Genomic DNA, 22,558 nt, shown 5'->3' with positions numbered 1-22,558 from the left:
ACAACACTAACAACAACAGGAGGAGCAATAATAGAAACAAAAGTTGACTTTTATATTTGCACTGTATTCGAAATTAAACGAAACGAAATGAGTGGCAAACCATGCCATACCATCGTCATCATCCCAGAGCTCAGCAGGCCATGAGGGAGAAAGCATTTTAGAAAATAAAAGCCGCAATGCCGCACAATAACTAAGTGAGTCTGAATATGTATATGTGTGTATGTACTCGTATAGTGTATGAATGTGTGTCTGTATGTCTGCCAGGCGTACGTACGGCTTGTGCAGTTGGCAAGCCAAAAAAGCCCCAACAGCAAATGTGCCGCATCCCCGATGCCGCTGCAACGGCAAAGGCAAAGAGCGGTATTTGTGGATGGGGACCGGTGGGGGCCGAAGTTGTCGGCACGTTTAAATGTATTATCTCGCCGGCTAAATGGGAGAGCTCCTGCCTCTCTCTCAGGCTCTTGTCTGCCATCCAGCGCTCCTTCTGTATCCTATGTGTCTATGTCTTTCCCTGTGTGTTGTGTACGTATGCGTATGCGTTTGCACTTCAAATGCTACGTTCGTTTTCAAAATTGCAATCATTGTTGCTGCAGCACCAACGAGCCAAAACCAACCAAACCCCACCACACCTCTCCATAGCAGCCGAAAACTACCAAAGCGTGGCAACCAAGTCGCGTGTATTTCAATTTTTGCCGTTGTTTCTACATATACCCTTGCGAACAAAAAGTTGTCAAATTTAGTTAAGCTTTAAAGTAAGGACGTTAGCAATTGGGCTATTTGGTTCTATATGAGTGCACAGCTACATCCAACTCTTTGCTTTTGCAAATTTATTGCTCAATGACAAATTTGATGAATTTCGAAAATTGAAATGCATACAAAATTTTAATTTATAGAAGTTTCAGTTTTATTTATTTGGCAGCCATTTCAAATATATTGGCAGTATTAACAGTTTCCCAGACTTTGTGACAAGTATTGTTTTTAATTAGGACAGATACATACTCGTCCAAAGTTCAATATTGTAATTTAGTATAGAGGATTAATTCTCATGAATTCCCATGAATTAACATAGAAATACTGATCTTGTCTAGGTAATCGCAAACGAAATGCTTCCACTGTTGCTAAGAAATCGCACTACTTGCTAAGAACTTAGCTTCCTTGCGTTTTTAGGTCATGAGGGTGTAGAAGTTTCGGTAAGCATTGTTGGGAACAAATGTTCTTCTTTTTAATTTAAAAAGCCAAGAGTACACATTTATATTTATATAGCGCACGTGATTTTTATTTTCATGTGTGTGCCATTCGTACTCGTATGTGTGAGTGTGTGTGTGTGCGTGTTGTTGTATTTCATTTCGCCATTTGTCACGTGAATTTTTTATGCACTCGCGCGCCCGTGCGCACGCAACGATTTATTTTGCTTTACGCTTATGTTATTTTAGTCGCGGAGCGCAGCCAACACGACGTATGCGCAATTTCTTTAACGACATGCATAAAAAATGCACAAATCGCACACAGAGCGCACAATTTTTCGGTGCAAACAATTCCACTACCAATTTCAGCTTTCCTTTTATATTTATTTTAAATTTATTAATTGCACATCAGCGCCGGGCACTTTAGCGGCTCAGCAATTGGTCAGCTGGTGGCTGTTGTGTTTTTGCTAGTATTGTTGTTGTGCCTGTTGCTGTACAAACTTTGATTTATGGTTTGTCCATTTAAAGCTGACAATAAAAACACGAAACAAGCGCAAAATGTGCATTCTTTTTTAAGGCTTTAAATTGGATTTTGCTGCAAAGCAGAAAGAACGAAAAAAAAAAATTCATTTGGTTTGCAAAAATTAAAAAGTACAATAACGTACGTTAGTGTGGGCTCTAGTGATATGGCTATATATTGCATGAATCCACCATAAAGTAGACTCCCAGAGTTTGAAAAATGTCTGGTTTCTGCATTAAATAAATAAATATTTTTTAAAGGAGGAAAAATTAATTTGAATTGACCTAAGACTATTTCCGAATTAATATAAATTTAATTAAATAAGAAACTGGTTGGCTAGATTCATGTCAAAGGGTATCTCCGAATTATATGAATTTGTTGACTTGGTGTTTTATTAAAGCTGAAAAAATAGCAGAAGAACTGTTCTGTAGGCATTGCGTAAAGTCTTCAAGTTTGTGAAATTTTGAAGAAATAGTCCTTTTTATTGGCGATTTTTGCACAATTCCTCAGGGCAAATGAAATGAGTGCATGTGCTTAGCATAGAGGCAGCAAAGATTGCCCGAAAGTTGTCAGGAACACATTTACATGCACATACAAGTACACAAGTATATGCAAGTTTGTCGGCTATTGATGTCTGGACGTAATAAGTTCAAATAGCTTGAGGCCTAGTTGGAAATTCTTGAATATATAGCAGGAAAATAAGGCGAAAGTCTCAAAGTGCATTTTGGCGGCAAGGGAGCCAAGTTGCAGATACTCACATCTTCAAGTTTAAAACTGAATATGTTGCAAGCTTAGTTGGGGAGACATTTCTGTTTAGCATGCAACACCCATACACACGCACACGCACACACACATTGCTATACACTATTAATGCCGGCGAAAAACTTTTTCTGCCATTTTTTTGCGCTTCCAGGTTGGAAACTTGGCAAACGATGGAATCAAATTGGCCACTAGCGCCAAGGAGCGTCGTTGTTCATTGGCACCGCACGATGGACTGGAGGAAGAAGCTCGAGGTGGCACGTTGCGCGCATTGTGGACACATGGCGGACCGACGGCTGCCTTTGTACACATTCTGATTGCATTGTGTTTGTTGCTGCCACGTCTGCTGCTCGAGGCGCGCATTATTGAGAACGGACTGCTGTCAAAAGGTAAGGTAATTAAGTGTTAAGTAGGCGGAGGCCCCGACCATGTAAGAGAGTCATGAATGTTGCCAACAGCACGCTAAGTGCACACAGAGAGAGTGCGGCAAGCGCGGCAAGTGTTTGGGGCATGCATATTAAAAGACTTGCGCCCGTGAAAGTATGCAACGAAAATTTTATTGTTATTGAATACGCGATGCAATTCCTTTTTTCGACACTTCGCGACATTTATTGTTGTTGTTGTTGTTGCAGCCAGCATTGTTGCCTGCTTCTTTATCGCACAATTGCGATTCAATTTACAACGTCCTGCAGAGCATGAATTCTGTGCTTGCAACTTTGTCGCCTCTGAAACTATTGGCGTTTAATGCGGTTGTTGCTTCTGCTGTTGCTGCTACTGCTACTGCTGCCATTGTTTGTGTTGGTGCTGTTGCTTTATGTACTTCCGACCATTTTGTCACTCATACGGCGCATGCAACATTGTCAGCCCGCCTTACAATTGTTTTCAGCACTTTTTGCAGCATCGTTCACTTGCAATCAATTCATTTTGGTCATTTGTCCATGCTATGTTTTTTAATTCAATTAAATTGTCATTGTGTGCAGAAACGAAATGAAATTTGTGCTCAAAGCACAGTGTGAAAAACTGCAAAATATTTATAATGTTCAATTAACGTTTCGCTGCGCAAATTAGAGTTGAAATTTCATATATGTCATTAAGTATGCAAAAGTATGTGCTTGTGAATTTTAGTGGAGAATCATAGCATTATTTTCCCTTATTAACAGGAAAATTAAAATGTAAAATTTGAAAAATCGACTACGATTTGTAATTTACTTGATTTATGGGTACATTTAAATTTAAAAAAGTTTTGTGTCACTTCGAAGTGCCACACGGTGCAATAAAAAGCTCGACAGAGAGCAGCTTTCCGTCAATTGGGCTGACACAGTCCCAAAATCCAGCAAGCAAACAAATCAAGTAGCCAAATGAATGTATGCGAGTGTGTTTATGTAGGCAAAGCAATTCCAATATTTACATGTTTTAGTGTGAAGCAGCATAAAACTGTTCCTGTCCGGCCAAAAGCGGCGCCAGGTTGGGAGGTTGGCTAATATCTGTGTGTACGGGTATGTGTTGTGTGTGTTTGTGCGGTAATGCTTATCAAAGTGAGCATATGGGAATTAGAGGATGCAAAGCCAATCCAGTCGCCATAGAAACGAATGTTCGTAGGAGCATACCATTTCAAAAGAAAACAATTTTGTGTCAAAAGGTTCGAACATAAGGAAATTTTTTTTTAAGGTTGCTTTTCAGCTAAGTCGCAAAGAGTTTGGGAAATGAAATAATGCCGAGCCTAATGTGAAATGCCCTCTACTCAAAAACATATAATTACTTTCGCTAAAAACTTCTCTTAGTATTAGGTGATTTGGATGAAACTTAAATTTGGGCACAGTTTAGTTCCTATTTGTCTCGATCTTGTCTTTATCAACAGATTTGGCAGCCATAAACAGAAGCATGTGAGAATGCTACAGTCGAGCAAGCCCGCAGAAAAATATTTTATTTTATTTTGTAAAAAAAACTTCTGGCGCAAGCAAAAAGAAGAAGAAAAGCTATCCATCTCCTGCAGTTCAATAACTTGTTAAAATGAACCGATTTGGATGCAATTTTAAACACAAGTAGAGAATTTTGTATTTATTACTCTTGCATCGTTTTGGCGAAATATCTATAGTTATGCTGATTAAGAATTATAGGATGAGATATGCTTTCTTCTGCCTAATAACAGTCATTGTGGATCGTTTCGTTGCTGAACTTTTTGTGACATGCTCTTCAATGCTTTTGAATGCTAACTTTTTGCATGGTGGATGCATTTGAGCACAAAGCGAGCACACCATCCAGCCAGTGAGGCCTTCAAAAGCTGAGCCAAAAGCAACGTCCCAATCACTGGGGAAATCTGCAACGAAAACATGCATGACTGAAGCTCGACAAACAAAAACAAGCCACACACGCACACACACACACGCACACATAGAAATGCACATGTACATGGGCTAACAACCACAAGACCAAACATCCAAACATCCAAAGACACAAACAGACACACGAACACATAGAGAACGTTGACAAGGCGGGTGCGCCATTATGTGCAGCAATAAGCCACGTTATTAACAGCTTTGGTGGGGTTGCAAGGGGTCCACCAATGGACCCAACATTTGGTAGCCAGCTTGGCAAATGCTTTGAATGACGCTTTAGTTTCTGTGCATGTGCAGTGCATATATAATATATATTTGCTGTACGGTTGAGTCACTCAGTTGTCGTCATTTATGCCACACGCCCATAGCACACTAAACTAATTCCAAAAGTAAATGAAAAAATACAAGAAAATTGGGAGGGAAAGCACGAGCAACAGCGAAAATTGGGAATGTAAAAACAAAGCATTGAAATGAAAAGAAAACCAAAACAACTGAGCCATGGCCGGTGATCCAGAGGATGTAGGAGATGCAGAGGATGCAGGAAGGGGATGCACATTGGTGTACATGACAAGCAAATCAGAATTAACTACATTTAAAGTGAGTCGCATGTCAGCCATCTGGATGGTTGACTGACGGACTGAATGGCTGAATGACTGCCTGTCCGCCTGGGGTTGATTGAACCGCACGCCAAACGGAGAAGCAGTGAAAACAGAATTGTAAAAAGGAAATGGGGAAAAAATAACAGCGACCATTGGGTGCCGCTGCTCTGATCGGCAATGAGAAAATTGAAAAGTTGGCATAAAAAAGTTAAATAACCGTTAGCAGGCGGTGGTGCCATAAGCATGGGACAAATGCCATTTTGCGGCTGAACGGACACTGATGCCTGTCCAGTTGTATTATAACTACGAACACATCGTACATGAAATCTATTAAATTTTAAGTCTCGAAGAATACCCACAGACGGGGCACCCGTAAATATCGACCGAAGCTTTTCAGAAGAATTAGTGCAAGCAAGCACAAATCACATAGGTTTGTTTCTTGATTAGTTTCTAGACTGTCCAGCAATATCACAAAAATCGCACATTATAATAAATTTACAATAACACATTTGTATTTGTCATCCGATCGGCCAGTTGTGATTACAGACATTAATATATAAACTACCTAATGAAAAAGTTAATACATAAAAGGAAGCTTAATATTAATACTTGTAATTGCAAATTAATTTACTTCAGAAAATATGATTACCTGGTTGGAGTTGAATTAGCAACCAGTCCTGCACGCTGTGCCGCACCTTACAGGCGAGTGTTTTTATAGAAAGAGAGAAAGATAAAGAGAGAGAGTTCTGTTGAGAGTGTGTGAGATTACAATTACAATCATTTGTTAATTAATCTACCTGATTAAATTACTAACTGGACTTGCGGTTTTTAATGAGAAAAGTATGCTTTCATTAAGCTTTGCAGCTAAGGTAAATTCATGAAATGTTACCTCGCATAAATGAGTTAGATTTTCAGCATATAGGTACATAGTATAGCATATATCCTTCTGTGAATCTGTGCCTCTGTATATGTTGGTGTCCACAGAGCCCGCGAACAACTTGTTTGATGCCATTTTTCAATTAAATTCAACAGCATTTTTCTTTTACATTTTGTGCTCGGCCACAAAGTTAACTGCTCGGTTGGAGAGCAAGCTGTTTGCTTTGCCATTTTGCCAATGGTGTCCTGTCGCTCGCAGACGAGTGCAGGATATTGGCCAAGAAAAAAGAAGTGCAACCGTTTAATGGGAAATTGTTTTCGCGCTTGCAGCGAAATTAGAAAATCATTGATACAAATAAAATGTACGAGTATAGCAGAAAAAGGAGCAGTATCCCAAGCTATAGCCAAAGTCAGAGTCTGAGTCCAAGTCCAACTTGGTCATACTCTTGAGTTTCGTGCTAAGTGAAATGCCTTGTACGCTGCATTGAACGTGCCCCCTATAGATCGTCGTCTGTAACTTTCTGTACTTTTCGTGCTCCGGCTATGAGTACGCGATGTCTGGGCCGTCCATTTAGCCATTTTTATGCTTCAGCAAGTTTGTCGTCGTCTTGGTGCGCTGTGCCTCCGAATGGCTGAGCACCGGAGTGCCCGCCCCTAGCAATTTGTCAACGTGGCTGCCATTTTTAAAGACTTAAGCTGCTGATTGCGAACGGCGTTGACCAGTTGGGGCGTCCCCCGTTGGCTCACTTCGGGCTTCAACATTTCAGCAAGTGACGTACGCGAAGCTTATAGCTGTAAGTTGGGTCTTATAATTTCGCTCAGGCAATTAAAAAACTTTAGTTTTGATTGACTTGCGCATTGAGACGACGGAAATGGCAATTGCAATAGCAATAGCAACTTTAACGAGAGCGACGACCACAACAACACCTGCTTGACTGCTACTAAGCCGCTTAAGTTAAGTGCCATCTGGCCATTTACTCCGAACTAACCAGCAAACTACTTGCATAGTTCGGTTCGTTATTGCTTTATTTTAGCTTCAAACTCGACTTTGCTGGCTTGTTTGACATATTTATGAGCAAACTTTTTATGCATGCTCACGAATGGATCAATAATGTATTGTTTAGAACGGGTCAACACAGAGTTTAGAACAGTGCGTATGAAATATTAAATATTAATGTTATTAATGTACTTGTGTAGTCCAGCTCTCTGCCTTTCTTCTATTTCAAATTTAAAATTTGTATTAAATTTGCCCGTTTAAAGACAGTCGAAGCACTGCCATTTATTTTAGTTTATCTTTGTTTCCGAGACTTTGGTGGCTTTAATGCAGTCGAACTTTTTGAAATTTTTAACAAATGCGTTGGCTTCTTAATGGATTTCCTAAGCATCATTGTTTTGGTATTTAATAACGATAATAACTAATTCAAAACTCAGCAGAGAGTGCAGTTTAATGTGTGTTATTATTGCATAACTTTGGCATCAGCATTAAATCAAAGCGAACGATCGTTCAATTAGGCGACTGCAATACGCATTAGCAGCAACTTCCGAGCGCATAAAAATGCTTTTAAAAGTTGCGCCTCAGCTGGCGCCCATAAAAAGCTTTGGGGCAGCAATCAATATGGGTGGAAGCGCGACGCGAGGATGACAAGGGGGGGAATGGAGGGAGGGAGTGAGTCAACAACCGCAACAGAGCTTCGACTACAATTCATTAATTTTTATAATTAAATGGGACTAAAAACAGCGCTGACAAGCATAACACAATTTGATGGTCAAGAGAAAGGAAGAGAGAAAATCACAGTTCACATAAACTGAGAAATTAAAATCACTTATACGCCATGTTGAGCCGCGTCTGCACTCATAAATAATTAATGCAGCCGTCGTCGCTGTGCCAGCCAAAAAGAAATGGAGGGAAGAGCATCGCAAAAACAAATGATAAAAGCAAATGCAAAGCAAACAGACACAGTTGGCCGGCGGAGACCCGTCCGCCGGGTGCCATGGAACGTGGCTATACGAGTATTCGTATCTAAGCAAAAATTCTTATGCGCCGTATTGAGCGCATAAAAGGCTGCTAAACAGCGCACTCAAATTACACGAGCGGCACAAAACGGAAATGGCCCCCGAGACACAAGGAAAAGCGAGCCAAAACACTAAGACAAGCCAATGCGTTGAAAGGAGAGGGGAGGCCTTCTTGCTCCCTAGGCTGCTTTGGTTGGTGCTTTCCTTCACTGGCCAGGCCATATAATGAAACTTATCATTATTCATGCTAAAGACTTAACGAGTTTGAGGTCCGCGTCTTTTGCTTATCAGCATCCACAACTATTACCGCAGCGGGTGGTCGCGGGAAGGTCTGCTCTCAACCTTCAACGTTTGGCTCGGATTTGCGCATTTTCATTACGTTTTGCCCACTTTGTTGTCAGTAGAGGACGTTGCTCGACGTTGCTCCGAATCTGTCGTTGCCTTCCTGCTGCTTCTCGTTCGTTGTCTGTTATTGTCATTGCCATAATCAGGGGAGGGACACCCGGCCACCGGGCCACAGTGCTGGCATTGGGTTAATCTGTAGATTTTCGGTGTTGTCGGTTTTACGAGCCACTTGCCGCTTGCTTGCTGCTGTCATCCTCAGCCGCAGTTTCAGTTTCAGCTTCAGCCTCAGCTTTGGTAAGCCAATGAGGACATATTTTTATGCGACTATTGTTATACATAATCCCCACTCGGTAGCTTTGTCTGGCACGCCATTGTCTTTTTAATATTTGTTCAACAATTTTCATGCTTTTATTTTTGTGCAGCAAGTTTTGTCGCCCGCTGCGTACGCTTTAAAGTAACACGCTTAATAAATTATTTTATGAGAGTGTTAGCTTAGCAAATTTTCTTGTAGCTCTCGGTTGTTGTCATTAACTGGAGCATTAGGCTTAGCATTTTATTGGCTTTCCAGTGAAAGTCTATTGGGAGAGGAAGAGGAGCTTGCCTTCTGTGCCTTCAAAATAAACTAATTAGTAAGCATAATAATTATAAGAAGCTTGACATTTTTGGAGCTCAAACAAGCAAATCAAAGAGATTAGGGCATTGGGAAAGGGTGCTTAAGAAGTGGAATGTGTATCGAAAACCTTGTGGCTGGCAACCAAATTGATTCCCAATTATTTATTTATGCATCCAGCCTGAAACAAAAATTGCAGCTGCTGCCCATTAAATCGTACTCGTACTCTACTTTCCATTTGGATTAGCTGCCTGATTGGGCACATAAGCAGCACGCACTTAAAAAGCTTACCTAGGCATTAATATTCATTTTAACCCAGGCCAGCTAAGCACACTCCAACAAATTTCGAAGAGCTACTCAACAAAGCTTGACCGTAATAAACATAAACATTAAGCTCCGCAGCAGCAGCAGCAGCAGGGAAACAAGCACTAGGGCCATGGATAGCACCAAAAGAAAGGTATAGAGAATAGTTTAATAAACTCCAAATATTCACACATACACACACAAGCAACGAGGGTTAATGTTGGCTAAAATGCGAGTGTGTGTGTAGGTTGGTAATAAAAAAAAAATCAACACGAACATATGCGGCAAATGCGCGCTTAATTGGCTCGAATGACTTTTCCTTCTGTAGCCGTGGCCAAGGCAAGGGCTTTGGCACTGGCAATGGCCGATTTGTTGTGTGCGTTTTCCTTTCTTGTTGTTTTAAGCTTACGCAACATATATATACATAGATACGGTTACGGATACGGATACGGATGTGAGTCTGCTCCTAATGCTTGGCTAAATCAATATCAGCGCTAAAGTAGGCAACGAACTATTTAATGCTTCTTATGAAATGGAAAAGCACAATAAGCACGATTAAAACTCAAGAAAATTGTCTTTGTTTATCAAATGAGTGAGCCTTACTAATGCGATTAAAACGTTTTGAATTTGATTTATAATTGAAATGTAGTTATTATTTGATAATTACTGCTTTATTTATTTATCTGTTAAAATGTATATTAATAAATTGGCGGACCGAATGGGAACAGGAGTTGTTATAATCCGAATGTTATTTCTGAAATAATTTCAAGATTTCTAATAAGTTTATTTGGCCACAAATAATATACATTCCGAAAACTAATGATTTTGTATAACATTCATCTGTATTTTGAAAATGGGTTCCCACTTCTGGCATTAACTGTAAGATTTCGGTACTTACATATGAAGATAATTTTCTCACAGTAAAAAAATAATGCGAGCATTTGTGTAAACAATGGAATTGCTGCTGGTTTCCATTTCGAGTCCCCCAATCCAGACTCAAATCAGAAACGGAAATAGAACCAATTATCTACTAATTTTTTAGAAGAATATAAGGCCTCTGGTGTTTATTTCATTGCAAAGCTGGTTTTAATTGACAGTGAGCTTAAACGATTGTAAAAGCAGAAAAGTAGCCAATAAATTGTTTCGTCGGGTCAGCTATGGGTTCCACGGTATGACTACAAAATTCGACCTAGGCAGTGAAAGCCACTAAGGACCAACAATCGCATAATTACCTGGGCGGAGCTCGTCGCCTCTAGATTAAGTATGTGTTGTGCCTTTGATGCTCATATAGAAGCAAGACCAGATCAGGGATGCTGTTAAGCGGCTTTGCCGCATCTATCAACGCCTCATTTAATTAACGATAGCCAAGTGAAGCGGCTCAGCAGTACGGCCCATACAGTTGGCTTCCTCTTGCTGGTACTCTGCTATTCTGCCAGTCCGCCATACTGTCTGCCTGTCTATCTGTCTGCCTCCCGCCTATGTGCCTGTTTGTTTTAATGCTCATTATACACGTTCATGTTTATTTAAGGCAAATAGGTCTCTGTGTGGGTGCGTTTGTGTGTTATAGGCAGGTGTATGGCAGTGTGTGTGCCAATTAGAACCGAAAGCGCCTTTATGCCCAATGTCGAGACTTTCCTTTATGCACCAGTTCAAAGCAATTAAGTATTGTTGCCATCACTCAGGCGTAAGCTGGACTAACCAGAAACGAATCAATTCCAAACCATAATCTCCATACAATCGAAAGTAAAGTCTCCATGTGACGAACGGCGTAATGGAAATTTATTGAAAGTCGTAGGCAATTCAATTTTATTCAAATCCAATGATTGAGCTGCACAGTAAACGTTTAACATGTGCCTACGAGATATTTAAAAATCTTTTTTAACAGAAAAGTTATGTTCAAACATTTATCTATAATCAAATTTTTATTTTCCAATAGGACTATAAACTGTTTAAAAAAAATAGAGCTATTTTATAGTTGCAATATACTTTTAAAAACGACAAAGTCTACTTTATAGAATGAATGCTCTGCCAGCTATACATCTATTTATTGTATCTGTCAAAATGTACGCGCTTACAACTAACATGCCCTCGTCTGTCTCCTTTTCATTATTGCAGAACAAATTTGGGCCACCGAATTGGATTTTGTTGTTATCAATAGACGGAACTTGATGGCGCTGTCGGTCGTGGGCAAAGGCGGCAACGACCTAGGAGGCTCTGCGTCGTTTCAGAACATAACCGCAACGAGCTTGGAGCACGATGACGAGGACTACTACAACGATACCATGTTTACGGCCATTGGTGGCAGTGGTGGGGCGAGCATCAATAATAATTTGTTCGAGCTGACACGTGATAAGGAGGCGCGTAATGGCAATGGGGGCGGCAGGAAGGCGGCCAAGACAACAGCCAAAACAAAAGCAGCTGGCAAGACAAAGTACTTTGAAGTGCCCGATTTAATTAATCGAGATATTGAGGCACTGGAGGAGCAGCAGGAAACGGAGCTGGCATTGGGCAACGAGGATGCAGATAATGATGGTGCTGGTGATGGTGGCAGCTCTATCATCATGCCCGAATTCGATGTCAGCAATGAGTTCGTGGCCAGAACCACAGCGCCCACCACAACAACACCAGCAGCAACAGCAACACCAGCTACAGGAATGGGCCAAAGCAAATTGTATGTGGGCAATTGGCAGAAGTTGGGCACTTTGGACAAGGCAAATAGTTTGAATGGCATTGAGGAAGCAAACGGCAGGAGCGCCGCAACAGGGCCAGCAGGAACCACAACAAGCAAAGCCGCAACAACTGTAGCATCAACGACAACGACAACAACAACGACGCGCAAGACAGCACACAAATCAACAACAATAACAAAAACAGCAGGAACATCGAGCACAACAACCGCTGCCACAACTACAACTGCGGCAACAGCAACAGCAGCAACAACAGTAGCAGCGGGCCAGATGTACACCAACAAGCAAAATCATCATCAACAACAGCAACATCATCACCACCAGCAACATCATCAGCAGCAGCAGCAGCAAAATCATCATCACAAAGTAAATCGGAAGCATCACAAGCAGCGTCAGCGACAACACCAACAGCACACGCGACGCCAGCATGTTACCTCAAATGAGCAGCAATCATTTGAATCTTCGCTAGAGCAACAGCAGCAGCAACAAACTGTGGCACAACAACCACCTTCCCAAATAGTCGAGGAAGTCACCAGTGGAAACGATGAGACCACCACCCGGGATAGCAACATACATCGTGTGCGGCCCGAAGTGCTGCCCGAGATTATAATACCCTCGACGCCCGTTTCCAGCAACTCCAAGATCATAGCCATTAAGGCCAAAACGCAGAAGCGTCGCATCGTTAAGCGCATGACAGCGGCGGGTGTCGAAATAGAACCAGAATATCTGGTTGGAGATCTGGGACAAGGCAGTGGCGATGTTAGCTCCAATGAATTCATACCCAGCTCCAGTGAACACCAGCAGCAGCAGGTGGAGCAGCTGGAAACCGAGGAGGAACTGGACGACGCCGACTTTCAGGCATTGCCTGCAGTCACGCCCCCAGCTACCGCCCCAGCGCCCGCCTATGTGCGTCTCGATGGCTTTGCAGGCATGTTGCAGCTCTTTTTTGGCATCGATAAGCCCATCGATGTGGGCGTCTTTGCGCAACCGCCCAGTGCAGAGTTCGTCAATCTCTTGTGCGCCCTGCTGGTCTGGACTGTACGCTATCCTGCGGTTTTCTGGAACACCACCAAGTCCTTTGCCAGCGTCTTTAGTCTGCAAATGATTGTGGCTGCTTTGGATATTGTCTTTGGATATGTAGGCGTTTCAAACTTGTACAAACTGCAAATATATGCGGAGGCCATGCCCGTGCACCAGCCAGGCTTGGTTTTAAATGCAACGGTCACACTGGCTCTATATTTGCTCGCCACAGCCCTCATTGTGGCCTCGTCCATGGTCATGTATTTGTACGGTCACGGCAGATTGGCAACGCGTATGCGCGATCGCTCGCTCATCACGCTCAAGACAAGCGAGACTTGGATCTATTTTGCACACTGCGCCTCGCTCTGCTTCGTGCTCGCCCTGGCCGTGGTGAAGGCCCCGTTGTTGAATGATCTCAGTGCCACCTATAAGAACAACTTGCATTGTCCCACATTCCTGGCGGGTAAGTTCATTTATGTACACTTCTTAATTGGAACGAGCTACAATACAAAAATAGCAGCTCATTTGAATCCCGCTACGTATACGATCCTACATGAAAGACTCTACTATTCAAATAATCAAAAAACTTAGCAAGGAACCATTCTTAGCCTTTGATATAATATTGCAGTGGAAAGGAGAAGACATTGCTGAAACTGTAAATTCGTTTAAAGAATGGTAGGAACGAAAGAAGCAAAGACTGAAAAAGAAAGGGAGATTACCGCACTTGGGAGCCAATTAGTCATGTTTGGGTTGGCTCAAGCGAACGCAAACAATGCCACATGTTGGCCATCCAATGCCACTTGTGGCCGCACTCATCAAACGTTTCGCAAGTTGCCAGCCCCCTGGGGGCCCGACAATCAATTACAGGGCCAGACATGGCTCAATTAACCGGCTTATACATTTCGCACGCTCACTCACATGGTTTTAAATTTCTTTTAAACACCTTTCTGATTAACTCTCCCCTTCTCTTTCGGTTTCTGTCTCTCGTAGCACTCATCGGCGTCGTTCACCTGCTGCTGTGGATTGTGATGTGGCTTTGTCTGACCATCAAGCGACGCTGGCACTTCAAATTGCCGCCGCTGGACACATATGGGGCACTCATTAACAAGGCCAGTGCCCAGCCGCTGCTGATGGCGAGCGGCCAGCGAGCGGGCAGCAATTCGAGCAGCGGTGGCAACTCAACCAGCACCACAGTGAATGGAAACGGCGGCGTGGGAGATGGCAAGCCAGATATGATGAGCACGGCGACCAGCACGGAGCTGGGCATGAGCATGGGCATGACCGCCCAGGAGGACATCTATTGGCCGAAGCTGACACCAAGTTCGCCCAAGTTGAAGGTCACCTTCAACGAAGTTACGAGTACGTCTGATGATGTCCTACTAATTGGTGACCAAGAACAAACTGATGGCAAGCGGTAAAAAATCGTTTTTTCGTTAACAAACAGCAACAAAAAAAACCAAAACCTATACCAAAAAGAACATTCTCGGCACTCGGCACACGAAATGAAAAGAAACGAGCCTCCTATTGGGTCTCATGCACATCCCACATCCAACATCCTGCCCAGCCACCCTCCGTTTATGTAGTTTCATTTAGTTTCACGCACACCAAGAATAATTGAAAACAGCCTCTTCCAAAGCACCCAATGGAGGAGCGAAATAAAGAACAATAATGAAACTGTCCGTTGCTCCATTTTGTGTTCAATATTAAATTTCCATTCTCGGTCACTGGCCATTTTTCATTTTTGTTTCCCATTTTTGTCTGAGTTTTTGTGTCTGTGGTGTTCGACTCGTACTCGTACTTTATTTTTGTGCACGCTTCGTTAGCGGCCGGCAACAAATTAGAAACACAAATTAAAGCCAAATGCATTTTTAAAATTATTGAGTCGCCATTAGTTATACTCTTTCTTTGAAAAGTGTTTTTAGGACCAGTTATGTATAGCACCTGTAGATATTTTGCATGACCTTAGTAAACAATTATTATTTGGAAAATAGAAATAAAGTTTAGAAAATATTTGATACTTAAGTTTAGGGCACACTAGTGCACTAGAAAATAAATAATATTGCAAATTATTTGCAATTTAAAATTATGATTTGAGGACTTTTAGTATAAATGTAAACTAGTGAAAGGATTTGTCAATAAATCTAGGGAATTTCTTAAAGGTGAACATGAAACGTGAAAATTATTTTTACAGAGCTTTGTCAGTTTTTGCTATTTTATTTCAAATTAGATTTGGGAATCAATCCCGATCTCCGCTTAAAGCATCTTCATATCAGCAATCCCTGATTTTTAAAAGTATTTTCCAAACACACAGAACTATAAATTGACAGCTACTGTGTAATATTAACAGAGTTGAGAATTAGCCTTAGCATTATTCCTATTAAAGTTAAGTTGTCACACAAAGTTATATTTTATTGTTACAGAATATTTGCAAAATCCTAGGCAATCATTTTTTCCAAATCGATTTCTTTCGTTAGCATAATAATTTGAACAATTTATTTTGACACTTTCAAGAAGAGTATTTAAACATTGGTTTGGTCTGTTTTTCTCCTTTTTTTTGCCAATTCATTTTGCTTAATAATTAACACTTTTTCGCTTTCCACCAAACAAACAAAATTGAACAATCGGCAGATTTTTTTTGGGAAATATCCGCACTGTGTGTGCATTTGACTCTGATGATTTGTGTTTTTAATGAACAAAATTTGTGGAAATACAGCACCTGCACATACTACATTTGTATTTGTTGTACAATAACCCGAACCAATTTTAGTTGTTGTTGTTCTTGTAAAAGCACACAATTTTATTTAAGCATTTATTTGATATGGATTTATGAAGAAATTGCAACTAAAATTCAATATTTGCAAGAATACACTCGTATTTGTATGAAATGAGAAGGAAAGAGAAAGAAACTATTTTGTTCCGCTTGTCGCCTGTTTTATTGAGATTTGTACATGATTTTTATTTATTTATATACATATTACATACTTATATATTTATACATACATGTTAGCGTGAGTCTAGACGTTAATTAACATCAATTACTAATTGAACGAACTCGTACTTGCATTCAAATCAACTGCGAATCAATTAACCAAATTTTTGTACTAATCGCATCAAACTAACACACACACACACACGCACACATTTGTTGTGTCTAGTCTTCGGTAAAATTGTTTAACTAACTGTACTAATTGAGCATTGCCAAATTGTAATCGAGCTAATCGAAATAATGCAACTTAACGAGACATGTAAGTGACCAGAATGTGAAGTGCGAACGTTTACGAAAATATTAACAAATTCCTTGTGGTTATAACAATGCATATGTATATGGATGTATGTATGTAGTAATACGAACATACGACGTCTGAAAATTGCAGCTGAATCTAATGGAAGCTAACTTGCTTTTTAACATAATAATAGACATTGCATGTATGGGAAGGCTCCCTTTCCATCCATAGTTTTTTATGTTTCCATGGTTGGAACTTGCAATATTCGGGCTTCGCATCGTCGAACTTAATTGTAGAGACATGGACATGGAAGAGAATGCTCTGTGGATGATTTATAATGAATACATTTCTTATTGAATTTCGTTTTCGATTTAATAGCCATACGAGCCGTGGAACCGCGGTATGTTTTGCCAGTGCTTCGGGGGAAGTTGACGACGGCGAGTACGCGACATTAAGAGCGGCAACTGCGGCCACTGTGGTGGGCATTACGAAGGGCGGCATTGGCAACCATTCCAGCGGCAAGTTGCGCGGCAGCAGCAGCAAAATGTTGCACCTTAGCGAATATGACGAGCTGCACATTCCTCAGCAGCAGCAGCACCAGCAGCAGCAACCACAACAAGCTCAGCATCCGCATCCGCATCATAACAGCGACTATGCCAACCTCAGTGGCTTGGGTGGCATTAGTGACGACAACATCTCCGAGGAGGGCAAGTTGCTGGCCTGCGTGCGTGATGACAGCATTACTTATGCCTCCACGCGAGATCTGGAGCCGCCACAGCCACAGCCGCAGCTGCAGCCACAGTCCATACCAGCACCACCCCCGCTGCCAGCTAAGGGCGCACCACAGCCAGCACCACCGGCCATTCAGCCACATCATGCCACCTACGGACGCGCCCCACAAGCCATGCCCGAAATTATGCAATTGTCCTCCACATCGCCCGAACATCATCACCGACAACAGCCGCCACCGCCCCATCAGCATCAGCCACATCATCAACAGCAATCTCAGTCGCAGTCGCAGTCGCAGTCCCAATCACAGTCACAGGCGCAACCACATCATGCGCCCCTTCAACAGCATCTAGTCAGCCCTCTGGCCCCGGTCACGGTCACGGTGCACACCAACGAGGCGCATGTGAGTATTCGAATATAAACATGTGTTGTGTCACGGCCCACATCCCCGCCCGAGCTCTACTCCCACCAACTGTTCGACCTGCATGTTTCGTTATTTTAATCTACATACATTGTTGTTGCTCTCGTTGTTGTTCTTGTTGTTGTTGTTGTGAAATGTCACGCCTCCGGGCCGCACTTTCGTTGCAGCCATGCACAAGATTTATGTGCGTCTTTATGAGACAGCATAAATCAGTGGGCCAGGCCCAGCATCCGCGCGGAGAGCAGACAGCAGTGTCCGCATCTGATGGATGATGTGGTCGGCTGGGCGCCTCTCGGCGTGGGCCTGTCTGCTGGACAGTGCGAGCAGTGGACAGTGCCTGTTTGACTAGACTGGCCTGGCTTGCCTGATTTGATTTCATTTTGCACTTGCAGACAAATAATTGAAGGCCAGCAGCAACTCCCTCTCGCTCGCTCTCTCTCTCTCTTTCTCTCTCTATCTTTCCCTCCTTATTTTGATTAGAATTGCAATTCAAATTGTTATGTAGCAGCATCGGTAGTTCCACAACGCATTATTTCATCAAATGGTCCCTTTCCGATAACTGCTTTTTCCGTTTGTCCATAAAAACGGATAGAGAAGAATCTGCAAAAACTTAGAGCAGTCTTCATTTTAAACATTTTCCACAGAAAAGTGAATAATCAAACAACTATATACTAAAATATGTTTGATGGTAGCCTCCTTTCTTGGGTTGTTATCGCTGCACAACACCTGTTATTTTTTTCTCCATGCACGTGAATTATTTCAACTGTGCTATAAATTTGTCAATTGGCTTTTTGGTCAGCTCTTCCATACAAATTAATATAGACGTTACAGACGAGTCTTGACATTTGTTAAGTGGCATTGTTATTTATTGGCTTTATTGGTTCGTTCGCAGTCGTCGATATTGCGAATAAATTCTGGCAATTCGTCATTGTCTCTGCTATCAATGCTTGGCGTTTATCGTCCTTTTACCTATGATAGTATTCTAATAAAAGTGAGTAGCATTGGCGGTGCTGCCAACTCAATTAAAGAAAAAGGCGAATTGGGTTCTAGTTTCCTCATAATAGGTATTGTCTGAACTAACTTCAATTGTGGACCAGTCAGAGATAGTATTAGATGCAGAATCTCCTCATTATTCAATTTGAAATGCAATATCAGTCTTCAACTAAGCGAGCTATAACTACAAGTATGCTCTGATGTAACTTTTCGATATAAGCAACCTCAATCCATTTCATTCAACCCCAACTCTTTCTTTATATTTTATCTTTATTTTATTTTACCCTGCTATCAGATTGCCTCCAGTTCCACACCCCGTTGCCTACGTCGCGCCGATTCGGGCGTACCGAACGAGGCGCTCACACCACGCAGCGACACCACCTCGACCACCGAGAGCACCACCTCACCACCGGAACGTGCACCCTCCGAATCATCCAGTGGCGTTCATTCGGGCGAAGAGCGCGAAATCGAAGTTGTCATACGACCTCGCACCATATGCAAACAACCACCCAAACCACCACAGCCACCCATACAAGAAGAGCCATATGGTCGCTGCACCAACATGCGCATGTCCAGCTTTAATGCCGATCCAGCGGCTGTAGCTGCCGCAGCCGCTGCTGCGGCCCAGCTGCGCATCAATAGCGCCACCTTACCATTACAGCGCCCGGAGCAGAAGTTCGACTATACGGCGCACTGCAGCACAATGCCATTGCCGGCGGGTTGTCACAGCCAGCAACTTGTCGGCGGTGGAGCTGCCAATGGCGTTGGAGGCTACGCCTCTACCTCAGCCATGCAGCAGTCGATGACCGCTTCGTTAGGTGGTGCTGTGCCGCCACCACCGCCCTCGCAGGCCAGCTTGTCCAGCTTTAAGACGCCGCCCAACATACACTATGCCAACACTGTGGTGGCTCTGGGCGGTGGTGCTCAAGCGACACCTCACACCACTCTTCCCAATGGCGTACGTTACTCGAATCCACACTTTTTGCGCCGCCTCCCTCCCCACGTGAGCAAGGCGGCGGAGTCCCCATACGGACATCTGGGCTATGGCGCTGGACATCATGCATTTGCAAAGCTCCCACATGAACCACTCCAGACGCACAGTCTGGTCCACACGGCTATTCCCGAGGATCGCGACTCGGCCAACTATTCAATGGCGTCCGACCAGGACTGTGGACTCTATGTGACGGCGCAGTTGCATTAGAATGGTAATGGTATGACAATAGCCCTTAAACAGAAGCAGTATTTTAAGCTCAAGTGCGAACTTTAGTCATAACTCTCACTAATATATAAACTAACAGATAATTAGAGACAGTATATGTGTACTCGTAATCCCCTACCCTAAGTGTATAGAAAATGTGGCATCGTTTTAGTTGGTTTTCTTTTTAGATTACTTTCGTTTCTATACCGTTTTATACAAAGAAGAAAGGGGTATACTAGTTTGGTTGGAATGTATGTAACATGTAGAAGGAGGCGTGGCAGACCCCTATAGCATATATATTCTTGATCAGCATAACAAAACGAGTCGTTATAGCCATGTCCGTCCATCTGAGCGAAAGGATCTCTGGAAGTACAAGAGCTAGAATAGCCAATCTTGGTATCCGCAGCTTCCGTAATCCTCAGAATTTCTCATCAGATAGGTAAGTTTTTAAGAAAGTTGTAGCCTAGCTCTGCCAGCAGCTGTTGTTGTTGCTGCCTCATCTCTGTACTGCCCACATACACACTGTATATAAAGCCGTGGGAAAAACCAATAAAACAAATAAATCCGTGTCGGCTGGGGATAAGGAGAGTCTATCAATTTTGGTTAATGACGGACAGACGAGCATGCTGATTAAGAATATTTATACCGTATGGGGTCGTAGGAGAAGCTTCCTTCTCTCTGTTACTTACTTTGTAAAAGCCTTATATACCCCTTTGATCTTTCGAGTATAAAAATGTAGCCCTTATTTTGTTATTATTATTTATATAATTATTCTACACATAGGTACATAACAAGTCGGGTCGCCCGACTTTAGCTTTTCCACTTGTTTTGTTTTTTTATATAGCAGTCGGCGCAACACATTAATTGTTGTTAGCATACTAAATCGTAAATCTTCCAAGTGCATTTTAAAACAATTGAACGCATACACGGGCCCTTAAAAATACTGAAATAATTTGCAGCGAAAATCAAAAGGTAAACTAATATGAAATCATTTTATTTCATTATTTTAGTAGACAGACATTTCTTTTTTTTAATTGAAAATCATCAACAATGCTAAATATTAACTAAGTACCAGCTAGGAATGGCATTGCGATCGTATAGATGCTTGGAATATGGGCTTCTGATTTATTTTTGAAAATAACGTGAAATATTGATTCTTTGAAATAAATGTATGCTCCCCTCTTTGGTTGGAACAGCCCGTGTATGCACCTTATCTCTCAATAGTTGAAGTACATACCCAAACAGATATGTAATAATGTTGTGATCGTAAAACATAAGCTGATTATTATTTGTTTGTTTCGCAAAGTAGAACCACACATCCTCTAACCTAAGTAGGTGACGTCCAGTCAACAGAAAGAAAACCAAAACGTCGGGCCACAAAATTGTATGAAATATAGGGATGGCTGCCAATCCCATATACATATGTAGAACTCTACTACATATTTACTATGAAAACATATGAATTCGTATACAATGTGTAAATGAATAAGGATATTAATTAATTGATGTAAAAACTGAACAAACGCACAGACGCCGCTTCAAATAAATTAAAGTAAATAATAATTATAAATAAAATATCATATCACTAAGAAAGCTATACTCGAGAGCTAGTAAATGGAACGATTTACAACATTTGGCATAAATATCTAAACTAAGCAATTGTCATGCATATTAATATGAAATATATTTAATTATAATTATGTGCAAGCACCCAACAATTTTCCCCAAGCAATTTCTTCTACAAACAAAATGCATACGAATTTAAGCTGCAATGGTACTCATGGTTCTAATACGAATATTTACTTACCGAAGACGTATACGTATACGTATAACTAGAGCCGAACTATTGCAAGAACTTAATACTAGCTATGACAGAAAGCTACTCAATCCTTAGCAGTGCTTCAGCTAGTCAAAACTTAGGCTTCTCGCATACTCGTATTTCTACCCGTATCTAGTAGCTTATACGCGTACGAGGAACGTAAAATGTAATGTAACAAAGCGACAATATGAAATTATTTAATATAAAAGGAAAACAAATACTATGTCTAATGTAAACGCAAATCGTATACCTATCTAAATATGGAACCACTTGCATTTTGACCACTCAAGGCACATACTCACACAAGCTCAGAACTCACGGACTTTAAAGTACACCTCATACATATCCCCCAAAATGCGATGAATGCAAAGACTTCAACTCCAAATACCATATATGTATGTATCTAAGCTATCGCTTCAAAGCGCACAACAATTAATCCCACAACAATCTGCACGCATTTTAGAGTCAAGGATACGATATCAATCACAGTCTGCACCTTCATTGAGCATTGGAACGCATTTATTTTTGTTGTAAAGACTGATTAGTGTTATAATACAAGAAAAGGACAGTGAGCTGCACAGAACGATCCGTAACCCCGCTTGCCGTAACTAACAAAAAAATCTAAAAATTATTCAATAATAAAGCAAAATAACATACCTATATGCTATATACATATATACGATTATAAGTATATATAATTTTGCGTATTCGTAGTCTCTTTAAATCGGTTCCTTTGAAAAAGAAGAGGAAAACAACAAAGATGATGCATGATGGGCATTCTAAGAATTATGTTAAGCGAACAACTTTTGTAAAATAATTTCAATGCAATTAAAAGTTAATTACACTTTTAACCCGAATACAAAGTATGAACAAACTAATCACTCTATTGAAATTATTTTTTTGTATATTTAACTAATCGAGC

General features: G+C 41.5%; 1 protein-coding gene across 2 annotated transcripts in view; it reads left to right on the top strand.

Moving 5' to 3' along the window:
* LOC115623517 (protein tincar) overlaps positions 1-21,473 on the top strand; it is a 78,437-nt gene extending 56,964 nt beyond the window's left edge. The window contains exons 8-12 of one of the 2 annotated variants that reach the window (XM_030517897.1): positions 2,618-2,852; positions 11,661-13,715; positions 14,243-14,666; positions 16,855-17,608; positions 18,915-21,473. In XM_030517897.1, the coding sequence (XP_030373757.1) occupies positions 2,618-2,852; positions 11,661-13,715; positions 14,243-14,666; positions 16,855-17,608; positions 18,915-19,820 (4,374 nt within the window). In that variant the 3' untranslated portion in view covers positions 19,821-21,473. Of the gene's footprint in view, positions 1-2,617; positions 2,853-11,660; positions 13,716-14,242; positions 14,667-16,854; positions 17,609-18,914 lie in introns of those variants that run through there. The other variant, XM_030517898.1, reaches the window with a different exon arrangement.
* Positions 21,474-22,558: the final 1,085 nt, after the last annotated feature.

Source organism: Scaptodrosophila lebanonensis, unplaced genomic scaffold, assembly GCF_003285725.1.
Source record: "Scaptodrosophila lebanonensis strain 11010-0011.00,11010-0021.00 unplaced genomic scaffold, SlebRS2 tig00000053-arrow-pilon, whole genome shotgun sequence".
Classification (NCBI taxonomy): domain Eukaryota; kingdom Metazoa; phylum Arthropoda; class Insecta; order Diptera; family Drosophilidae; genus Scaptodrosophila; species Scaptodrosophila lebanonensis.
Note: the sequence above shows the minus strand (reverse complement) of the source record. Positions and strands in the feature narration are given on the sequence as shown.